Below are 24,190 nucleotides of genomic sequence, written 5' to 3'. Positions count from 1 at the left end.
AGATAAAAAGTAAATTCATTGATCAGTGGCCAGTCCATTCTAGTTCTACATTAGTCACATACCACTGGTCTGTAGCATAGCATAGAATGCCAAGGACGGTTGCAAACTGGTAACAAAGAGAATTTAATTTGTGTTGTTTCCTGGCTTAAACTCCTCACCAGGCCATAAAGGATCAATGAAATATTCTTACCTACAATATTATCACTTTCTCAGTGATACTGGATGCATAGGTCTTGTCTCATACGCACAGAGGCGTAGCTAGGGTTTTTGGAGCCCAGGGCAAGATGGAAAATGGTGCGCCCCCCCCCCCCCCAAAAAAAACAGCAAAAGAAGCATGTGCGCGCGGCAAAGGCGCACACGGCGAAAAAATGGGCGTGGCCACACTCCAGAAGGGGCGTGGTCACTGAAAATGGCCCACAGTGCCAGTTACATTGCCCCACAGTGCCAGATACAATGCCCCACCGTGCCAGATACATGCCCCACCGTGCCAGATACATGCCCCACCGTGCCAGATACATGCCCCACCGTGCCAGATACATTGCCCCACCGTGCCAGTTACATTGCCCCACAGTGCCAGTTACATTGCCCCACTGTGCCAGTTACATTGCCCCACTGTGCCAGATACATTGCCCCACTGTGCCAGATACATTGCCCCACTGTGCCAGATACATTGCCCCACTGTGCCAGATACATTGCCCCACTGTGCCAGTTACATTGCCCCACTGTGCCAGTTACATTGCCCCACTGTGCCAGTTACATTGCCAGTTACATTGCCCCACTGTGCCAGATATATGCCCCACTGTGCCAGATATATGCCCCACTGTGCCAGATATATGCCCCACTGTGCCAGATACATTGCCCCACTGTGCCAGATACATTGCCCCACTGTGCCAGATACATTGCCCCACTGTGCCAGATACATGCCCCACTGTGCCAGATACATTGCCCCACTGTGCCAGATACATTGCCCCACTGTGCCAGATACATTGCCCCACTGTGCCAGATACATTGCCCCACTGTGCCAGATACATTGCCCCACTGTGCCAGATACATTGCCCCACAGTGCCAGATACATTGCCCCACAGTGCCAGATACATTGCCCCACAGTGCCAGATACATTGCCCCACAGTGCCAGTTACATTGCCCCACCGTGCCAGTTACATTGCCCCACCGTGCCAGATACATTGCCCCACTGTGCCAGATACATTGCCCCACTGTGCCAGATACATTGCCCCACTGTGCCAGTTACATTGCCCCACAGTGCCAGATACATTGCCACACAGTGCCAGATATATGCCACACAGTGCCAGATATATGCCCCACTGTGCCAGATACATTGCCCCACTGTGCCAGATACATTGCCCCACTGTGCCAGATACATTGCCCCACTGTGCCAGATACATTGCCCCACTGTGCCAGATACATTGCCCCACTGTGCCAGATACATTGCCCCACTGTGCCAGATACATTGCCCCACTGTGCCAGATACATTGCCCCACTGTGCCAGATACATTGCCCCACTGTGCCAGATACATGCCCCACTGTGCCAGATACATGTCCCACTGTGCCAGATACATTGCCCCACTGTGCCAGATACATTGCCCCACTGTGCCAGATACATTGCCCCACTGTGCCAGATACATTGCCCCACAGTGCCAGATACATTGCCCCACAGTGCCAGATACATTGCCCCACTGTGCCAGATACATTGCCCCACTGTGCCAGATACATTGCCCCACTGTGCCAGATACATTGCCCCACAGTGCCAGATACATGCCCCACTGTGCCAGATACATGCCCCACTGTGCCAGATACATTGCCCCACTGTGCTCCCCCGAGTCGTCCAAATCCCCCCCCCCCGTCACTCACCGCCTGTTGTGTCTGTGAGGGGAGGAGAGCGCAGCGCCTCTCCTTCTCCTCACCGCTCCAGGTCTCCGGCGGCTGTGTGGCGCCGGTACGCCAGCCAATCAGAGCTTGCGGACCGGCAGCCAATCACGAGCCGGTCCGCAAGCTCTGATTGGCTAACGCCGGAGACACGCAGCGCTGCTGGCAGCGCTGCTAGTGCTGGCGGCGGTGAGGGGAGAGAGAGACGCTGCGCTCTCCTCCCCTCACATTTTGGCGTGATGGGGGCGAGTGGGGCATGATGCCCTGGCCGGCGGCGGCGCCCCCCTCTCCTGGGCTTGCCAAGGCGCCCAGGGCACGTGCCCCACTCGCCCTACCCTTGTTACGCCTCTGCATACGCAGATATGCTAACCATGAGAGGTGTGGGTTATATTGCTACATACTACAGTATATCACATTTAAGAATAAAGCTAAAGTGTCAATCACCTCCAGAACATGCAGAACACATGAATTAAACTAGGACTCCATTATGTCACAATCACAAAGTAGAAAACTCATTTAAAAACACAAAATTTCACCAGAGGGGGTTCAATCTTCATTTCTGCAATATTACACTTATATTTCACCAGAGGGGGGTCAATCTTCATTTCTGCAATATTACACTTATATTTCACCAGAGGGGGGTCAATCTTCATTTCTGCAATATTACACTTATATTTGTGTCTATATTATATGACTTTATGGCTATAACATAAAATGTGTAGCATATACTTATTCCACTCCAAGATAAATGTACAACTCACCGTGTTTTTGTGATATTATAAAGAACAGCTAGATCTGTATAGAACACAGGTCCTTAAACTCTGTCCTCAGGACCCCAAACAGTTCATGTTTTCCAGGTCTCCTCACAGAATCGCAATGAGCCCCACCTGCGAATCATTTACAATGTGTCAGTGAGTAATGAATACACCTGTGCTCCTGCTAGGCGAGCTGGAAAACGTGAACTGTGTGGGGTTTTGAGTACAGAGTTTGAGAACCACTGGTATAGAATATAAGAGGCACTGTAGCAGATTTGTTTTTGTTTTTCCTAAATTTTCAAACAAGGAAGTTATGAAGTTTCCAGAAAACCGGTATTTCAGGCCAGTCATGACACATACAAAATGCAAACGGAAATGGAGAAAACAAACTAAACAAATGAAAAAACTTTCTGTTGAGGAAATATCTTCACTGTTCATGACACCAATCATACAGTAATAAAAAAAATAAAAAAAATTATATATTTAAAAAAAGGTAAAAAATATTTTGTTAACTTTTTTTAGGATAACAAAAGTAGTGTTGGAAATATTCAGCTCGTATTTTCAGAAGACAAAATTGTTTTGTAAATAGTAAGTCAATGAAACAGAAACTCAGTAGCATTCATTGCTGCTTATAGAACACAATAAAGCCAAGTGAGTGATCCAAGATACACTTGATCATACGCTATTCCCCAACTTGTTCTGGTCACCCTCCTCTATAGAAAATACATTTGCTTTTGGCTTTCCTTCCACTTGTGGCTTCACAAGTCTGGTGCCAAACGCAGCAGTTGCTGTATCTTACGGCGGAGAAGTAGTGTTCACTCTAGGATTTTTTTAGGGCAGGGTGCTGATCATTGAGGAGGGCACATTTTTATTTTGAAGGGCACATTTTTTATGTGACGCTTTGCGCACAAAGCATAGCGCATATTTTTATAGTTTTTGTACATACATTTTGCCCTTAGTAAATCATATACCCATGCATACATATAAGAAACCTGACACCTGCACTGAGAAACATACTGTATATGTCCAGTCTTCTATGTGTTATAAAACAGAAAAGTTTTAAACAATGGGTTAAAATATGTAGGGAAAAAATAAGTCTGTTCTACTAGGGAAATACTGTAGGCAGTACATGCTCACTGCTTACACTGTTCTTTCCCTCTTTATCAGAGTGCTGTGTCATTTACAGTGCCTCCTCTGCCATCCAGTTGGCTAAAGGATAGAAATTCTGTTCCAATTTCATAGGTGGGCAAAGAGTAGACGACAACATTGTAACATGCACTTTGACTGTTGCATTCCGTATACAAGGGGGCAATTTATGGTCCTGCAGGGTGCACTGAAAAAGGGCAGGGTGCTTTTTCACATTTCAAATATGGGCAGGGTGCAGCACCCTGCTGAAACAGCCTAGAAGGAACACTAAGAAGGATGCTGCGCTCACCAAGAAAGTTCCTGGAACAGGAACATGAGACGCATTGTATAAGAAGAGCACAGCTGTCTCTGGATCCAGAATGAACCTTATCGGCTATGTAGCAAGCCTTGCTCAGAATAGAGAGGTGCTTAAATGGAGCAGATGCCCATGGCAGCCAGTCAGCTTGTACCTATTTTATAGAATGTACTTGATAATGCCAGCTAAAAGATGATTGGTTATCAATTTATCTACTCTTTAGGAGACTTGATAGGTCTCTCCTATAATCCCTGAACTTGTACATGGGTTCTGAACTATGGTGTTCATTCCGAGTTGATCGCAGCCAGCAACTTTTTGCTGCTGCTGCTGCGATCAACTAGTACACGCCTATGGGGGAGTGTATTTTAGCTTAGCAGGGCTGCGATCGCTTGTGCAGCCCTGCTAAGCTAAAAAAATTTCAAGCAAAAGTAGACTAGGCCTCGACATACTTACCCTGTGCGACGATCTCTGCGATGCTGGGGCCGGCTCTGACGTCAGACATCCGTCCTCCGCTCTGCTGGGACACGCCTGTGTTTTCTTGTCCACTCCCCGAAAACGGTCTCCAACGGTCCAGATCCGCACAGGTACGCCTTCTTTCTGTCGATCTTCTCTGCGGTCGGCTCTGCGACCGCTTCCTTCGTTAGACGCGACGTAACCCGGCGACCCCTGTCGCCGGGCAACGTCGCGCACGTGCATTCCAGACCCGTTCGCACTGCAGCAACAAACCGCTGCGTGCGAGCGGGTCAGAATGACCCCCTATGTCTTTTAATGTTCCATAACACATGAAAGGTTTATGCTAACTTGCATTTGGTTATGCAGCAGAAAGTGTGTCAGTATTCCCTTTCATTTATTTCTGCAAATAAAACAGAGAAATCATTCTTTACTTTTCTACTTGTTAATTATACGGGTGTCACTCTGATCAGTGCTGCCCACACATTCTAATCCAATCACAAAGCTCAGTGTGATTTCAAATATCCCACTGTGACGATTCCGCTGTCTGTATATTCCCCGAACCAAATACCAGCTTGTCTGTACATGTGATCTGATTAGAATATGCTGCCAGTGCTGACCAGTGGTGCCCATATCACAAGTGGCATTTTCTTTTCAAATATAGTTAAACAAAAAAAAAAACACTGCCAAGTAGGGATAAAAATACATCAGAATGCTCTATGCAATCTCTAATCTTGGTAACCAAGGGCCTAATTCAGATCTGATCGCAGTAGCAAATTTGTTAGCAGTTGGCCAAAACCATGTGCACTGCAGGGGGGCAGAAATATAACGTGCAGAGAGAATTAGATTTGAGTTCAAACTGAAATCTAAATTGCAGTGTAAAAATAAAGCAGACAGTATTTACCCTACACAGAAATAAAATACCCCACCCAAATCTAACTCTCTCTGCACATATCTGCCCCACCCATACTTGCCTACCCTCCCGCATTCTGCGGGAGACTCCCGGTTTGCTGTGGAGTCCCCCGCTGCCCCGGAAAATTACATAAAACCCCGGATTACCTGCTGCCGCATCAGGAAGTTATAGGGGCAGGACCTGGAAGAGAAAACGTCACCCAGAATTGGGAGCCAAACCTAACCCCACTACACACAGTAAGCGGCACCCGGATGAACTGTAGAGGGACACTTGCAGTCCATCCCGCCAGCAAATACTCTGCTGGTGGTGACTGCAGGAGTGAGGTGAGCGCTTCAGAACTAGAGCTCATCCACTATAACAGGGGGCCTCGGAGGAGAGCTTGCACACTGCAGGGACATGCAGCGATCCCGCACCCGGGCCCCACACACGTGGAGAGTGGAGACAAGTGTTCTTGCTCCAGCAGATCCACTATTAGAGTCTGCGGGGAGCAAGGGATTGCTGCGCTCCTGCATCTCCACACTGAGGCTATGCTAGCGGTGCGGCATGTCAGGTAGCAGCTGTCACTGGACGAGATGCTGGCCCGCGTGGAGAGCAGATCTGCCAGGGAGACTTGGTAATGTGGAGGCAGCTGGCTGGGAGCTCAGAGGAGGTGTGCCCATACCATGGTGGGTGTCTGTAATTCTACCCACAGCGGCTCCATAGGCTGGATCTATGTGTAGGCTGGCATTGACCCATTTGGGTGTGGCCCGCTACTGATACCTTTGTGTATGGACCTGGTAATGATCCCCATGAGTGTGCGTGTACTCTGATGCCAATCGCTATTTGCGTGTGTACGCTGGCACCGACCCCCGGGTGTGTGTACGCTGGCACGACCCCCATGTGTGTGTGTGTACGCTGGCACCGACCCCCATGTGTGTGTGTACGCTGGCACCGACCCCCATGTGTGTGTGTACGCTGGCACCGACCCCCATGTGTGTGTGTACGCTGGCACCGACCCCCATGTGTGTGTGTACGCTGGCACCGACCCCCATGTGTGTGTGTACGCTGGCACCGACCCCCATGTGTGTGTGTGTACGCTGGCGCCGACCCCCATGTGTGTGTGTACGCTGGCGCCGACCCCCATGTGTGTGTGTACGCTGGCACCGACCCCCATGTGTGTGTGTACGCTGGCACCGACCCCCATGTGTGTGTACACTTGCACCGACCCCCGTGTGTGTGTGTGTGTGTGTGTGTGTGTGTGTGTGTGTGTGTACTCTGGCACCGACCCCCATGTGTGTGTGTGTGTGTGTGTGTGTGTGTGTGTGTGTGTGTGTGTGTGTGTGTGTGTGTGTGTACACTGGCACCGACCCCCATGTGTGTGTGTGTGTGCGCGCGCGCGTGTACACACTGGCACCGACCCCCGTGTGTGTGTGTGTGTACACTGGCACCGACCCCCATGTGTGTGTGTGTGTGTGTGTGTGTGTGTGTGTGTGTGTACACTGGCACCGACCCCCATGTGTGTGTGTGTGTACACTGGCACCGACCCGTGTGTGTGTGTGTGTGTGTGTGTGTGTGTACTCTGGCACTGACCCTCATGTGGGTGTGTGTACGCTGGCACCGACCCCCATGTGTGTGTGTACGCTGGCACTGACCCCCATGTGTGTGTGTACGCTGGCCCCGACCCCCATGTGTATGTTCGCTGGCACCGATTCCGGTCTGTGGGTGTAGGCTGGCACTGACCCGTGTGTGGGTGTAGGCTGGCACTGATCCATGTGTGTGGGTGTAGGCTGGCTCTGACCCCCATGTGTGTGTGTGTACGCTGGCACCGGCCCCCATGTGTATGTTCGCTGGCACCGATTCCTGTCTGTGGGTGTAGGCTGGCACTGACCCGTGTGTGGGTGTAGGCTGGCACTGATCCATGTGTGTGGGTGTAGGCTGGCTCTGACCCCCATGTGTGTGTGTGTACGCTGGCACCGACCCCCATGTGTATGTTCGCTGGCACCGATTCCTGTCTGTGGGTGTAGGCTGGCACTGACCCGTGTGTGGGTGTAGGCTGGCACTGATCCATGTGTGTGGGTGTAGGCTGGCTCTGACCCCCATGTGTGTGTGTGTACGCTGGCACCGGCCCCCATGTGTATGTTCGCTGGCACCGATTCCTGTGTGTGGGTGTAGGCTGGCACTGACCCGTGTGTGGGTGTAGGCTGGCACTGATCCCTGTGTGTGGGTGTAGCCTGGCATTTATCCCCGTGTGTGGGGGTTCGCTGGCACCGACCCATTTGTGTATGTGGGTGTAGGCTTGTACTGACCCTTGGTTGAGTGTGTGCGAGCATAGGCTGGCATTGAGCAGTGTGTGTAGGCTAATGTAGATTGGCGATTTTTTGTGCCTGCACATGCCACCCATTTAGAAACCCCCTTTTGGCAGCATGCTGCAGGATACAACCGTGAACGGCAATAGGCATGCCCATAGGCAGAGCTAGACCCGCTCTTTAGACGGAGCATGGACCCCCCTCAGTGACTAGGTGCGCTGCGTTATCAGGTCATCTAGAATCTCCCTGAAACTAAGTTTCAAAAGTAGGCAAGTATGGCCCCACCTGAAGAGCGCATGGATTTGCCCATTTGCTAACAAATTTGCTGCTGCGATCAGATCTGAATTAGGCACCAAGTTAGGCTTCATAGCTCTGAAGAAAACTGGCGCTGTGTGATACTGCAGTTATAGGGGAAGCGATCATACATAAGCCATTGGGGCAGGAGGACTATTCAGATGCGACTTCGTATAAGTCTTTCAGTTCATATCGGACCTCTGCAGACATTTAAAAGTGATGGAGAAATAATTCCCAGGATAATCATAAAGAAGTTCTTGTTTATAAATGCTATTTAAACATACACAAATATTGGTTGGATCCTGCCACATAGGATTGTTTACTAGAATAAGGGCACATTTCATTGTGCAGTAATCCACAGCAAACAATTAGCTTTAATCATCACAGTGTAAGGAAATACTAGTGAAAGGCAGTTTCTGGCAGTGTATAAAGGCTGATGCACTGTGTAGAGTCAGCCCGTTATACGTACTTAATAAACCTCAAACAGATATAAATGTTTTAAAACACATCATTACAATTCAACTCAAATTATAACACAAACTAAAACAATAGCAACACATTTAAGATCCCTGAGGTTTCTTGATGCCATAGTCCAGTGGTCTCCAAACTTAATTGGGCGGTGAGCTACTTTCGGAAAATAAAACCTCTGAAGGAGCTACCCCCTCTACCCAATGCGCGTGCGTTCCTGCGAAAGTGCGTGTGGCCTCACAACTACAAGTAATGCCCCCCCCGCGTAGTGCCAGATACACAAATAATGCCCCTCAGCAGTGCCAGATATACAAATAATGCCCCTCAGCAGTGCCAGATATACAAATAATGCCTCCAAGCAGTGCCAGATACACAAATAATGTCCCCACCAGTGCCAGATATAATTTCCCCCGCAGTGTCATTTAAAATGCCCCCCGCAGCGCCAGATAAAATGCCCCCCCGCAGTGTCCGATACAGTTCCCCACACAGTGCTAACCCTTGCTGGCTTCTTCTACTGCCACCGATGCTGCTCCTCCTGTATGAGGGACGGACATAGTCTAAATAACAGTATTCTACTAGGGTAGTATAATAATTAAAGTAGCAATACCTATCATTTATAGTTTACACAACCAGAATACTAAAATTAAAGTATTAAGGCAGGGGGGTGGGGAACGTCCGTCCCGCGGGCTGTAATAAGGCCCACAAAGCGACTTGATCCGGCGCGGCCAGGCTCATTTAACCGAGGAAGATGCCGGGCACCCGCCGAGATTGTTACACCGGATCCTTCCCCTCAGTGGCAGCCGAAAAGCCAGAGATCACTCCTGAGCTTCAGCTTCCGGCTCTGACAGTGTGCGGTTGTGCGCTATGGGAGAGATGTCATGATGTTTCTCTCAGTTCCGAGAAGCGGGCGGCCAGGCAGAGTGGATCGGTCTGGAAGCAGGAGCGGGGCTGGTAAGTTGGGGGGGGGGGGGGTTTGTTGTTTTTTTTAGTGTGTGTGAGTGTGTGTGTGTATAAGCGGCGCTACTAGAGGGGGCATATCTGATGGGGCATAACAAGTGACTGGAGGCATATCTACTGGGGAATAACAATGGACTGGGGGCATATCTACTGATCTACTGGGGCATAACAACTGACTGGGGGTATATCTACTGGGGCATAACAACTGACTGGGGGTATATCTACTGGGGCATAACAACTGACTGGGGGCATATGTACGGCTAATTTTTAAGTTGATAACTTTTGTATGGCCCCCGAAGGATTTTATAAATATCCAAATGACCCTTGTTAGAACAAAAGGTTCCCCACGCCTGTATTAAGGGGTATGAAAAGCACCATATAATGTCCAGGATCAGGCTTGTAGTCAGCTTTACAAACAAGGGAGCGTAAATGAAGCACATTCACAGATGGTAGTAGATTATGTTGCACTTTCTCTGCTACAAATGTGCACTTTACAAAACGTCACAGATGTGTCCACTCACTTCACTGGAAACTGATACAGGGAGAATGAGATCATGGACAAAAAAAAGAAAATCTAAATTTTATACAGACATACACAGGCCTACATACACAAGGGATTCACCTCCTCCAGTCCTGCAGCACAGTGTGCGATTGTACAGCACCCACCACTACTGACATAAACCTCACACTCACTGGCACCAACCCTCATAATACTAGTACAACACGTGTACAACAGTTGTTATCACTAGCGTTAGAACAGCGCAATGTATATCTCCAATTATTCTTACCCGCTCGCCTTGCTACTTGCGTTTGTGAGATACGGGACACTGTTTGTCAGCGTGAGACCTACTTTATTTACCACAAGTTAACAGTTTGGGGAGAGCCCACTCAACTTACAATGACCTCTGGAAAGGATAAAACCTATATTAATGACTGTCACACTTGCATTATACATGCTGTTTCATAGGCAGGGCTCAAGTTCAGAACATGGGACCCCTGAGCTATCAGTTTCACTATCCACGTGGACAGCTAACGGGAATAGCAACCTGTGGCAAGCGAAGCGGAGCAAGCCACCATGCCCAAAGCGTGGCGAGGGTACATGTTTTAATGTTCTGAACAAATATAATGATGTTCTGAAGCAGTTTAGTCATGCCAATCCAGGGGGTCCCGTGTTCTGAATCTGAACCCACAGGAAGCGAGTATCAGGCCTTGCCATGCGGGTGGACATGGAGAAAATCCCAAATCACCCCAGCTGGCCCTATAAAGAGTATGATCCTACAGGAAGAACATGAGTAAATGTATGTCACACAATAATTCTGTAAGTTTAGGTTTACATGTTATTACACTGTGGTGCAATAAAACAAATCTGCCAGTATGTCATTAGTATACAAATAAGCCCACCAGAAAACAAAACCATTCTTGCTATCTGCCCAGCACACTCATAAGACCACTTCATCAGAAGGACAAACAAAACATGGCCAGAAACTAACTTCTGACATTACACATTCTCCTTCCCTCTTATCAGTTTCTTTTAGGAATGAATAAGACACAAAGAAGGAGAAGGAGTGTGGAGTCTGCAGGAAGGAAAAGCTGTCAGTGGCTCCTCCATACTACAAGCTGTGTTACAGTGAGCACACTGCACAACATGCAGGCAGGGAAGGGCAGGGGGAAGGGGCACTGCCTTGCTGATTCACAGGAAAATGGATTCCCACAGCTGAGGTTATCAGAGACACAGTCCGCTCCTTCTACACTCCCATAAAATAAAGACAACGTTTGTGTAATCATTTATCATCTGTGTAAGTAAAACCAATAAGTGAGCACACAAAAAGACAGCTCGTCACTAGCAAGATGTGACACAGAGAAGGATCATGTCATTAAAATGCAGAAAACATACCTCTTTTATGTAGTTCCCGTAGAGGAATGTTGTCTCCTCCACCATCATAAGGGAGGTAGGGATCTGAAGATATATCCATGAAGGAACCCACAGCAAACACACACAGCTAAGAGGGTGAAATCACACGATTATGGCTTATGCAGTGGTAGCAGACTGGAAAGCTGCCATGTTCCTTCAGTGCTAGCACTGAGTGCTGCCTCCTTGCAGGGACTGGCCTCAGTCACACTTGGTGATGTCATCAAGGCAAATGATTGCAGCCTGGTTGCTCTGTCATACAGCCTACCTGTGACTGAGGGGAACAGCGCAGCTGACTTAATCTGCATGGACAGCACAGTGTTAAAGGCGATTGCATAAATAATCTGCACAGACAGAAAGCCTCTCCCACACATACATTAAATATGCGCTTACAAAAGCCACCTACACAACAGAATTCTGAACAACTTGTCACTTGTTCAGTGACAGAAAAAAATTGTGTAACCCAATACAATTTAACACAACTATCCTGTTGCTAACATATTACACAAGTGTATTACTTTGTATGTACATCTTTTATTGCTCAGAATTAGAATATGGATGTATGGGGCTCAACTTGCATATACGCCCATATGGGCACTCTGAGCTGCACGGATCTGCAGACGGGTGTAAGTGCGTACATTCGTGTAAGGCAGGGTAGATGCACCAGTTATTGTTTAAAAAAAAAAAAAAAATACAAAATGGCGAGCTGCTCCCAAAGTGTAAACAGCACAAGTTATACTAGTACTGCATTGATGTGTGTTGCAGTTAAAATGCCGGCTGTCGGGATCCCGGCGTTCAGGATACCGACGCAGATATCCCAGCAGTCGACAATGCAGCCAGCCAGAATCCCAGCTCACCAGGGCTATTCCTACTCATTGGTGTCCACGACACCCATAAAATGGGAACAGATCCCGTGGCGAGCGCAGCGAGCCAACAGCATGGTGAGCCCGCAAGGTGACTCTTACACCCCGCTGCCAGGATGCCACTGTCGGGATATAGACAGCCGGCATCCCTTCCGCCGGTAATACATACCAAACCCATTGATACTACTACCAATGTACTACTGAACATTGCAGCTAAACCTTATGCGGGTTTAGCTGTTTCTAACAATCAGCTCTACGTGAGCAATAAAATGTAAAAAGAGGGAATGTGATAGGAAGTCTTTATTTAAATAAAGACTTCCTATGTAACTTTTTTTTTTACAGGTAGACTACTGATCCCAGCAGGTCCTGGATGCTGGTGATTGTAACTCTAGGATAACCAGCATGCTCTGGTAGCCATGGCAGGGTCCCAGAATTTTTTTTACAATGTTACAGCATTATGAGGTAGCAAGCAGGCAAATTTCGCATTAGGCACGTGAGCCACATGCCTAGGGGCGGTACTTAGTATGTATACATACAGTAATTAAAAATAAAGAATGCCATAGTGGCTTTTCTTTATTAGTCTATTCAATTGGCTATTATCAATGAGGGCTTAGAACCAATCAATGAAAATAATAAGCTTTGGCAAGAGCGGGGCAGCTGTTACTGTTGTGCCTAGGGGCGCCCTCACCCATAAGTCCGCCCTTGATAGCAAGGGGGAGGGGGTGTGAGTGAGAACTCCGGGGGCAGACCGAACGCTATCACAGGAGAGAAGCAGCAGCTCAGTGTGCACCCTCCTCCTTCCACCTGGTATCTCAGCAGGCGCCATGTAGGAGAGGAAGAGGCTGTGTGTCTGCAATGCTTGCCTCCAGTGAGGGGTGGGCCAAGATAAAGGCAGAGTGGATTCATGGAGCGGAAGTCCCAGCTGGGATCCTGCTTGTGGTAGTGCGGCTCCGTACAGTGAGCATTTATTTGGCTCCCGAAGCCAGCGTACTTGGTTGCCCGATGCCATGACTCCCAGCTGTCAGCTGAATCATGTAAGAAAAATTCTGGACGGACCACCCACGAGAAAAAAAATGGTTAAAAAATGTGTAACTTTCTGAATTTAGAACACAAGAAATTCATATATTGAACAAAACCAGATATCATGCATCTCGGTCACTTCCCTGAATTCACCAGTTCATTCTATCAATAAACACAGATTAGTCACCTTCATAGTAGCAAAATCAAACTGTGATACCCTTGCCACCCCACGCTTTAGGATATCTCTCTTCCTCCAGGGGTCTCATCTCCAACTATAATTTCCGCTTACTTGATCAAAAAATAAAGGAATTACATGAGTTACACTGGAAGGAGGACACTGGAGAGCCAGGAACCAGAGAATTGGTTCCGGATCAGGATGGAAATTAAGAGCAGATCAAAGAAAAATCTTAAAAGAAAATAAAACATATTTGTAATTCCTCCTTGGTGGTGAGCCATTTATATCATTTCATTAAATCTTTGCAGGCTAGATTACATAATACAGTAGGTACCCTTTTTTTTCATTATTAAGAATTTTTCCATTTACAATCCATGGCACTTCTTATATCTAATGTAAATGTACTTCTACATTGAATGCTTGCAAAGAGGGCCCCTTAAACTCTGACAATACACCCAGTTTTTTATTAGTGTTTTTTCCCTGTAAAGCATTGCGTAGTATGCTGATACTAGAAAATTGCTGAACAGGAAATAAATGCAATTTAGAGCAGGCTTCAATCTACAGCAAAGAGAGTAAGTATATGTGTCTCAGAGATAGAGAGGACACCTTGTGGTCACAGAACAGAAAACCATTACCACACATCTTGTAAGTTATACAGGCGAGTAATAAAAACCTCCCAAATTTTAAAGGTCAACAAAAACGGCAAAGTAAATGCTAATAAAAATGTCAGTAAATAATCTAAAGGGCCCCATACACTAGAACGATAATGTCCGATTTCATCCGATTTCGACATTTCGGGCCGATAAATCGGATGAAAAGTGGCAAATCGGATGTGTTTTACATCCGATCTGATGCGTGTTCCCGTGAGCATCGGATCGGAGCCCCTAGGTCGTTAGTGCTGCACTCGTGATATGTCGGATCCCGCAGGCATGGCTGGGATCGCATACAATACGCAAAAGGACCGCACATGATGTATCGTATGTGATCCTGCCGCCCGGGAAGCTGCCGGGTGATTCAAGGAAAAATCGCCTCCGAATTCAGCCTCAGACATATCGTTGTAATGTATGGGGCCCTTAAAAGTGCATGGACTACAGTTTCTGTTCAATTGGATTTGAACATATCATCCCACCTTCATACGCAATACACATTTACAGTCGATTTCTGAAAGTTAGCTTAGTCACTTGTGAGCTGAACAGCATTTGTAGAAACACTTTCAAAGATATCTACACATTATGCTATTCGGTTCTCCTAGTCATGTTCATTAAGTTCCTGAACAACCATTATTTTGTACGGATGGAACCAAATGGCACGCTGTGAGGATATCCTACAAAATGTTCCTGCTAGAGAACCGAAGGAAGGGATAAAATAAAATGGCGAGCTTGCAAATACAAAAACAGATGTTGATGGAAAAGATTAGACTGTTGTTGTAGGTGAGAGAAATGGAGAATCATGCCACAGGGGTCAAATTCCTTAGAAGTGATCCCGAGGCCTTTATCACGCCAAAGTAATTAGAGAGAGATAAGGAGGAAGGAAAGGAGGGCTTGCCCCAAAGAGGAACACCAGAACTAAAAAGAGGGTTCCTATGTAATTTTTTGTTTATCGCGTCCCAGGACCCAGAGGCGGACTGGTGCACAGGGGAAAACCCCGGTGGGCCCCAATGATTGAGGGCCAACTTCCTCCTCTAGGGATAAGGGTTCCAGATTTTGCTCTAATTATATACATGTTACATTATACTGCACAGGACTGTGGTGTATTTTCTACAGAGCATTCCTGTTATTTTTCTGGTACATTATCTAGCATGCACTAGAAGTATTTACTATATATAGATTTATCAAGGGACCTAGACCACGTACTCTCTAATGCAGGGGTGGGGAACCTGTGGCCCTCGAGCTGTTGTTGAACTACACATCCCAGCATGCCCTGCAACTGTTTTGGCATGGCCAAAAAAACAAAACTGCAGCAGGGCATGCTGGTATGTGTAGTTCAACAACATCTGGAGGGCCAAAGGTTCGCCACCGCTGCTCTAATGGATAGCCAAGCCTCCTTAGCATGGGCCCCTACCACTGCATTCCCCCTGTGTGTCCTTCATGACCCAGTCAGACACTGCAAGGATCTGTTGGTACTATAGAAAATAATGTGTCAGTATAACAGTTTTGGGATATCAGAGGACTTGAGGCCTAATTCAGACCTGATCGCAACAGCAAATTTGTTAGCTAGTGGGCAAAACCATGTGCACTGCAGGTGGGGCAGATATAACATGTGCAGAGAGAGTTAGATTTGGGTGGGTTATATTGTTTCTGTGCAGAGTAAATACTGCCTGCTTTATTTTTACATTGCAATTTAGATTTCAGTTTTAAACACACCCCACCCAAATCTCAATCTCTCTGCGCATGTTATATCTGCCCCCCCTGCAGTGCACATGGTTTTGCCCATCTGCTAACAAATTTGCTGCTGCAATTAGGTCTGAATTAGGCCCTTGGTCTATAAAAGTGTACTAGGGGAATATGTACACAGTAATGCCTAGGCGATTGTCAGTGTAAGTATTTAAGTCAAGCAATCAGTCAAGAAGGTAACAGAAAACTACTAAGAGAAACTAATAACCCTTTCAGACAGTGTCTAATTCTGAGTTGATCGCAGCAGCAAATTTGTTAGCAGATGGGCAAAACCATGTGCACTGCAGGGGGGATAGATATAACATGTGCAGAGAGAGTTATATTTGGGTGGGGTGTATTCAAACTGAAATCTAAATTGCAGTGTAAAAATAAAGCAGCCAGTATTTACCCTGCACAGAAACGAAATAACCCACCCAAATCTAACACTCTCTGCAAATGTTATATCTGCCCCCCCCCCCCCCCCTGCAGTGCACATGGTTTTGCCCAACTGCTAACAAACTTGCTGCTGCGATCAAATCGGAATTAGACCCATAGTGAGAATCTCGGGTTTTTGATGGGGCTCGGCCAAACTACCCAGGACTCACTTATGTATGAAACATACCAACCCGGGAACATGTTTTCCGGGTTGGTGCCCCTGCTATTGAGCAGGGTTTTTCCCAGGACTTTCATTCCAGGTCAACCACCCGGGTTAAGTGTGAATGGTTTGACCCAGGTCGCACTCAGAAGACTCTGATAGGCGGTGCAGGGCTGCCTGGTGTGTGTGGCTGTCTGGAGCGTGATGCGGTCCGTGTTGCAGGGAGGGGCCTGCAGTCCGTGCTGCAGGGAGGGGGCTGCGTTCTGGGCTTATTGTATAGAATCAGCTGGCTTTAGAAGTGGTGTGTGATTGCTTGAGTGTGTAAGAGTGTGATATGTATGTGTATGTATCAGTGAAACATGTATGTGTATGACATGTATGTGTGTGTATATATGATAGCAGCCTGGCAGCCCTGGCTTGTAGAATGCCAGGGCAGACCCCACTTATGTCTGAAAGGGGACGACCTGGGAATTTCCCTGGTCTCAGGTGTAATGTGAAAGGGGGTCTCCAGCAAAAACCTGGGAGTTTGCAGAGTTGAAAAACCGGGTCTGAGCAGGGAAATTTCCGGGTTGGATGACTGAAAGTGGTATTGGACAGGTCAGGAACTTCCAATCCCACAAAGTTTCATTAAAACAATTTATGTTTTTTTAGGTTGCCACAGAAGCTCAAGACATTGCTCGGCTCAGGTGATTAAGATCGGCTTAAAAGATAGTGATAGGACGCGTCTGTTTGACATAGAAAGTTTTCAGAAAAATTATACTTAACCACTTGCCTGGCATGGTCGCATACCAACAAGTGCCTTATCTGACATGGCCGCACAGGATGTGACCAGTCAGATAAACAGTGTTTGCAGTTGCAGGGAAGAGAAACTTCCAGTTGCTACAGCTCTCAGAGGGACCAGAAGGTTCATCTGTCTTCCCACACCCTCCCTCAGTGTTTGCCATTCTGCCGGTCACTGCCGATTGGTCAGCAAGACAGGAACCCCCACCCGACAGATGCAGACAATAGCAGCCGCTGAGGAAGTGCAAATGAAACCCCCCCCCCAAGCCCCCCTTATGTACCTGGCAACTAACCCAGCTTTTAAAATAAAAGTCATGATGATTTCAATGTTCCTGATGTTCCGATTGTGTATCAATTTTCTGATTTTTTTTTTTTTTATAAAATCATCTTGGATAACATTAAAAATAAGAATTTACTCACCGGTAATTCTATTTCTCGTAGTCCGTAGTGGATGCTGGGAACTCCGTAAGGACCATGGGGAATAGCGGGCTCCGAAGGAGGCTGGGCACTCCAGAAAGATTTATGACTACCTGGTGTGCACTGGCTCCTCCCACTATGACCCTCCTCCAAGCCTCAGTTAGGACACTGCCCGGACGAGCTGACATAATAAGGAAGAATTTAGAATCCCGGGTAAGACTCTTACCAGCCACACCAATCACACCGTACAACTCCAGTTTGACAGTATGAAAACAACTGAGCCTCTCAACAGATGGCTCAACAATAACCCTTTAGTTAACAATAACTATTTACAAGTATTGCAGACAATCCGCACTTGGGATGGGCGCCCAGCATCCACTACGGACTACGAGAAATAGAATTACCGGTGAGTAAATTCTTAATTTCTCTGACGTCCTAGTGGATGCTGGGAACTCCGTAAGGACCATGGGGATTATACCAAAGCTCCCAAACGGGCGGGAGAGTGCGGATGACTCTGCAGCACCGAATGAGAGAACTCCAGGTCCTCCTCAGCCAGGGTATCAAATTTGTAGAATTTTGCAAACGTGTTTGCCCCTGACCAAGTAGCTGCTCGGCAAAGTTGTAAAGCCGAGACCCCTCGGGCAGCCGCCCAAGATGAGCCCACCTTCCTTGTGGAATGGGCATTTACAGATTTTGGCTGTGGCAGGCCTGCCACAGAATGTGCAAGCTGAATTGTACTACAAATCCAGCGAGCAATAGACTGCTTAGAAGCAGGAGCACCCAGCTTGTTGGGTGCATACAGGATAAACAGCGAGTCAGATTTTCTGACTCCAGCCGTCCTGGAAACATATATTTTCAGGGCCCTGACAACGTCTAGCAACTTGGAGTCCTCCAAATCCTTAGTAGCCGCAGGCACCACAATAGGCTGGTTCAGGTGAAACGCTGACACCACCTTAGGGAGAAATTGGGGACGAGTCCTCAATTCTGCCCTATCCATATGGAAAATCAGATAAGGGCTTTTACATGATAAGGCCGCCAATTCTGACACTCGCCTGGCTGAAGCCAAGGCCAATAACATGACCACTTTCCACGTGAGATATTGCAGATCCACGGTTTTTAGTGGCTCAAACCAATGTGATTTTAAGAAACTCAACACCACGTTGAGATCCCAAGGTGCCACAGGAGGCACAAACGGGGGCTGAATATGCAGCACTCCTTTCACAAATGTCTGAACTTCAGGTACTGAAGCTAGTTCTTTTTGAAAGAAAATCGACAGAGCCGAGATCTGTACTTTAATGGAGCCTAGTTTTAGGCCCATATTCACTCCTGCTTGCAGGAAATGCAGAAATCGACCTAGTTGAAATTCCTCTGTTGGGGCCTTTTTGGCCTCGCACCATGCAACATATTTCCGCCATATGCGGTGATAATGCTTTGCCGTCACATCTTTCCTGGCCTTAATAAGCGTAGGAATGACTTCTTCCGGAATACCCTTTTCCTTTAGGATCCGGTGTTCAACCGCCATGCCGTCAAACGCAGCCGCGGTAAGTCTTGGAACAGACAGGGCCCCTGCTGTAGCAGGTCCTGTCTGAGCGGTAGAGGCCACGGGTCCTCTGAGAGCATCTCTTGAAGTTCCGGGTACCACGCTCGTCTTGGCCAATCCGGAACCACGAGAATTGTGTTTACTCCTCGCTTTCTTATTATTCTCAATACCTTTGGTATGAGAGGCAGAGGAGGGAACACAAACCGACTGGTACACCCACGGTGTCACTAGAGCGTCCACAGCTACCGCCTGAGGGTCCCTTGACCTGGCGCAATATCTTTTTAACTTTTTGTTGAGGCGGGACGCCATCATGTCCACCTGTGGTTTTTCCCAACGGTTTACCAGCATCTGGAAGACTTCTGGATGAAGTCCCCACTCTCCCGGGTGGAGGTCGTGTCTGCTGAGGAAGTCTGCTTCCCAGTTGTCCACTCCCGGAATGAACACTGCTGACAGTGCTAGTACATGATTCTCCGCCCATCGGAGGATTCTTGTGGCTTCTGCCATCGCCATCCTGCTTCTTGTGCCGCCCTGTCGATTTACATGGGCGACTGCCGTGATGTTGTCTGACTGGATCAGCACCGGCTGGTGTAGGAGCAGGGATTTTGCTTGACTTAGGGCATTGTAGATGGCCCTTAGTTCCAGAATATTTATGTGAAGGGAAGTCTCCTGACTCGACCATAGTCCTTGGAAGTTTCTTCCCTGTGTGACTGCCCCCCAGCCTCGAAGGCTGGCATCCGTGGTCACCAGGACCCAGTCCTGTATGCCGAACCTGCGGCCCTCTAGAAGATGGGCCCTCTGCAGCCACCACAGTAGAGACACCCTGGTTCTTGGAGACAGGGTTATCAAGCGATGCATCTGAAGATGCGATCCGGACCACTGGTCCAACAGGTCCCACTGAAAGATTCTGGCATGGAACCTGCCGAAGGGAATTGCTTCGTAAGAAGCCACCATCTTTCCCAGGACCCGCGTGCAGCGATGCACTGATACCTGTTTTGGTTTCAGGAGGTCTCTGACTAGAGATGACAACTCCCTGGCTTTCTCCTCCGGGAGAAACACTTTTTTCTGGACTGTATCCAGAATCATACCCAGGAACAGTAGCCGTGTCGTCGGAACCAGCTGTGACTTCGGGATATTCAGAATCCAGCCGTGCTGGTGCAGCACCTCCTGAGATAGTGCTACTCCCACCAACAACTGTTCCTTGGACCTCGCTTTTATTAGGAGATCGTCCAAGTACGGGATAATTAAAACTCCCTTTTTTCGAAGGAGTATCATCATTTCCGCCATCACCTTGGTAAATACCCTCGGTGCCGTGGACAGTCCAAACGGCAGCGTCTGGAATTGGTAATGGCAATCCTGTACCACAAATCTGAGGTACTCCTGGTGAGGATGGAAAATGGGGACATGCAAGTAAGCATCCTTGATGTCCAGGGATACCATGTAATCCCCCTCTTCCAGGCTCGCAATAACCGCCCTGAGCGATTCCATCTTGAACTTGAATTTTTTTATGTATGTGTTCAAGGATTTCAAATTTAAAATGGGTCTCACCGAACCGTCCGGTTTCGGTACCACAAATAGTGTGGAATAGTAACCCCGGCCTTGTTGAAGTAGGGGTACCTTGATTATCACCTGCTGGGAATACAGCTTGTGAATTGCCGCTAGCACCGCCTCCCTGTCTGAGGGAGCAATCGGCAAGGCAGATTTTAGGAACCGGTGGGGTGGAGACGCCTCGAATTCCAGTTTGTACCCCTGAGATACTATTTGAAGGATCCAGGGATCCACCTGTGAGCGAGCCCACTGATCGCTGAAATTCTTGAGGCGGCCCCCCACCGTACCAGGCTCCGCCTGTGGAGCCCCACCGTCATGCGGCGGACTTGGCAGAAGAAGCGGGGGAGGACTTTTGCTCCTGGGAACCTGCTGTTTGTTGCAGCCTTTTTCCCCTACCTCTGCCTCTGGATAGAAAAGACCCACCTTTTCCACGCCTGTTTTTCTGGGTCCGAAAGGACTGAACCTGATAAAACGGCGCCTTCTTAGGCTGTGAGGGGACATGGGGTAAAAATGCTGACTTCCCAGACGTTGCTGTGGAAACTAGGTCCGAGAGACCATCCCCAAATAATTCCTCACCCTTATATGGCAACACTTCCATGTGCCTTTTAGAATCTGCATCTCCTGTCCACTGGCGAGTCCATAAGCCTCTCCTAGCAGAAATGGACAATGCACTAACTTTAGATGCCAGTCGGCAGATTTCCCTCTGTGCATCTCTCATATATAAGACTGAGTCTTTTATATGGTCTATGGTTAACAGGATCGTGTCTCTGTCTAATGTGTCAATATTTTCTGACAGTTTATCTGACCACGCAGCGGCTGCACTGCACATCCAAGCTGACGCAATAGCTGGCCTAAGTATAATGCCTGAGTGTGTATATACAGACTTCAGGATCGCCTCCTGCTTTCTATCAGCAGGTTCCTTGAGGGCGGCCGTATCCGGAGACGGTAGTGCCACCTTTTTAGACAAACGTGTGAGCGCTTTATCCACCCTAGGAGGTGTTTCCCAACGTGACCTATCCTCTGGCGGGAAAGGGAACGCCATTAGTACCTTCTTAGGAATTACCAATTTTTTATAAGGGAAAGCCCACGCTTCTTCACACACTTCATTTAATTCATCTGATGGGGGAAAAACTACGGGTAGTTTTTTCTCCCCAAACATAATACCCTTTTTAGTGGTACCTGTATTTATATCAGAAATGTGTAACACCTCTTTCATTGCCTCAATCATGCAGTGAATGGCCTTAGTGGGCATCAGATTAGACTCATCGTCGTCGACACTGGTGTCAGTATCAGTGTCGACATCTGGGTCTGCGGTCTGAGGTAGCGGGCGATTTAGAGCCCCTGATGACCTGTGCGACGCCTGGACAGGCACGAGCTGAGAAGTCGGCTGTCCCACATTTGGCATGTCGTCAAATTTCTTATGTAAGGAGTCTATACGTGCACTCATTTCTTTCCATAAGCTCAACCACTCAGGTGTCTGCCCCGCAGGGGGTGACATCCCTTCTAAAGGCATCTGCTCCGTCTCCACATCATTATCCTCATCAAACATGTCGACACAGCCGTACCGACACACCGCACACACACAAGGAATGCTCCAACAGAGGACAGGACCCACAAAAGCCCTTTGGGGGGACAGAGTGAGAGTATGCCAGCACACACCAGAGCGCTATATAATGCAGGGACTAACTGAGTTATGTCCCCTATAGCTGCTTTTTCTATATAATTTATACAGCGCCTAAATTTAGTGCCCCCCCTCTCTTTTTTTACCCTTTTCTGTAGTGTAGACTGCAGGGGAGAGCCAGGGAGCTTCCTTCCAGCGGATCTGTGAAGGAGAAATGGCGCCAGTGTGCTGCAGGAGATAGCTCCGCCCCTTTTCCGCTGCCTATTCTCCCGCTTTTTTCTGGATTCTGGCAGGGGTATTTTCCACATATATAGCCTCTAGGGCTATATATTGTGGTATTTTTGCCAGCCAAGGTGTTATAATTGCTTCTCAGGGCGCCCCCCCCCCCCCCAGCGCCCTGCACCCTCAGTGACCGGAGTGTGAAGTGTGTGTGAGGAGCAATGGCGCACAGCTGCAGTGCTGTGCGCTACCTTGGTGAAGACTGATGTCTTCTGCCGCCGATTTTCCGGACCTCTTCTTGCTTCTGGCTCTGTAAGGGGGACGGCGGCGCGGCTCCGGGACCGAACACCAAGGACTGGGCCTGCGGTCGATCCCTCTGGAGCTAATGGTGTCCAGTAGCCTAAGAAGCCCAATCCGGCTGCAAGCAGGCGAGTTCGCTTCTTCTCCCCTTAGTCCCTCGCTGCAGTGAGCCTGTTGCCAGCAGGTCTCACTGAAAATAAAAAACCTAAATCTATACTTTCTTTCTAAGGGCTCAGGAGAGCCCCTAGTGTGCATCCAACCTCGGCCGGGCACAAAATCTAACTGAGGCTTGGAGGAGGGTCATAGTGGGAGGAGCCAGTGCACACCAGGTAGTCATAAATCTTTCTGGAGTGCCCAGCCTCCTTCGGAGCCCGCTATTCCCCATGGTCCTTACGGAGTTCCTAGCATCCACTAGGACGTCAGAGAAAACATGTTTATTCACCTAATTCAATCATTTAAAAAAAACTGACAATTTCTGAACTTTTTTTTTTTTTTTTTTTTTTTTTTTTTTTAGGTCAGATAAGTGGTTAAAATTGATTAAAGGATGGAAGTGTTGCCAAGTAGGTGTAGGGGAAGGGAATTCTAATTATCTAACAATGTTGTAACTTTGAAAATGACTGAAGTGAAGTTTCATTTTCATAATCAAGAGTGTTGCAGGTTTTTGTATACCTGGATATTTGAAATGAGAGGTATTATGTTTGAAGATGGATACATTTTGACAAATCTGAATCTTATAGCCTAAAAATAAAAAAAATCCTTAATACCTCTGGGACAGAGGAGGACAGGTCGGAAAGAAACAGCATCATATCATCTGTGAATAAAGCGACGTTAAGCTCAACTTAACTAACATGAATTATGAGAATTGCATAAGGCAATCACAAATAGGATTGGGGAGAGGGGGCACCCCTGTCTGGTTCCCCTTTGCATGGAGAAGGGAGAGTACAGATAACCGTTACAAGATATCTATGTTTGGGGGCTATTATAAAGTACTCGTAAGGAATTAATAAATTATTCCGGGAACCGGAAACGTTGTAAAGTGGTGAAAATGTCAGGATAGGAGATTAGTTTATTATTTATTAAACGTTTCTTATGTAGCACAACATATTCTGTTGCGCTTTACAACTGGAACAACAGTGATAACACAAAACTGGGTAATAATTTCGCAAGCAAATGTTTATAAAAATGGAGGTGTATAGGTTACAAAGAATAAACTTATTACCCTTTAACGAAATTGTGGCTACAACAAAGCAACCCTCACGGATCAGCGACTGTAAAGGATACCTCCAATTGTAATTGTCTTTTATCTAAGATAACCACACCCCTCACTTTGGAGGAATATGGGGCAGCAACAACCAATGACCAAATTTACCATCTGAAGTTAGTTTGT

General features: G+C 47.7%; 1 protein-coding gene across 5 annotated transcripts in view; it reads right to left on the bottom strand.

Moving 5' to 3' along the window:
• The window catches only part of CLCN3 (chloride voltage-gated channel 3), a 226,538-nt gene that overhangs the window by 121,850 nt on the left and 80,498 nt on the right, over positions 1-24,190 (bottom strand). The window contains exon 1 of one of the 5 annotated variants that reach the window (XM_063920626.1): positions 11,342-11,597. The exons of 2 other annotated variants lie outside the window; for them this stretch is intronic. In XM_063920626.1, the coding sequence (XP_063776696.1) occupies positions 11,342-11,420 (79 nt within the window). In that variant the 5' untranslated portion in view covers positions 11,421-11,597. Of the gene's footprint in view, positions 1-2,645; positions 2,733-11,341; positions 11,598-24,190 lie in introns of those variants that run through there. 2 more of the 5 variants (XM_063920629.1, XM_063920628.1) reach the window with 2 other exon arrangements.

Source organism: Pseudophryne corroboree, chromosome 1, assembly GCF_028390025.1.
Source record: "Pseudophryne corroboree isolate aPseCor3 chromosome 1, aPseCor3.hap2, whole genome shotgun sequence".
Lineage (NCBI taxonomy): Eukaryota > Metazoa > Chordata > Amphibia > Anura > Myobatrachidae > Pseudophryne > Pseudophryne corroboree.
This window is presented reverse-complemented; position numbering and strand designations above follow the sequence as displayed.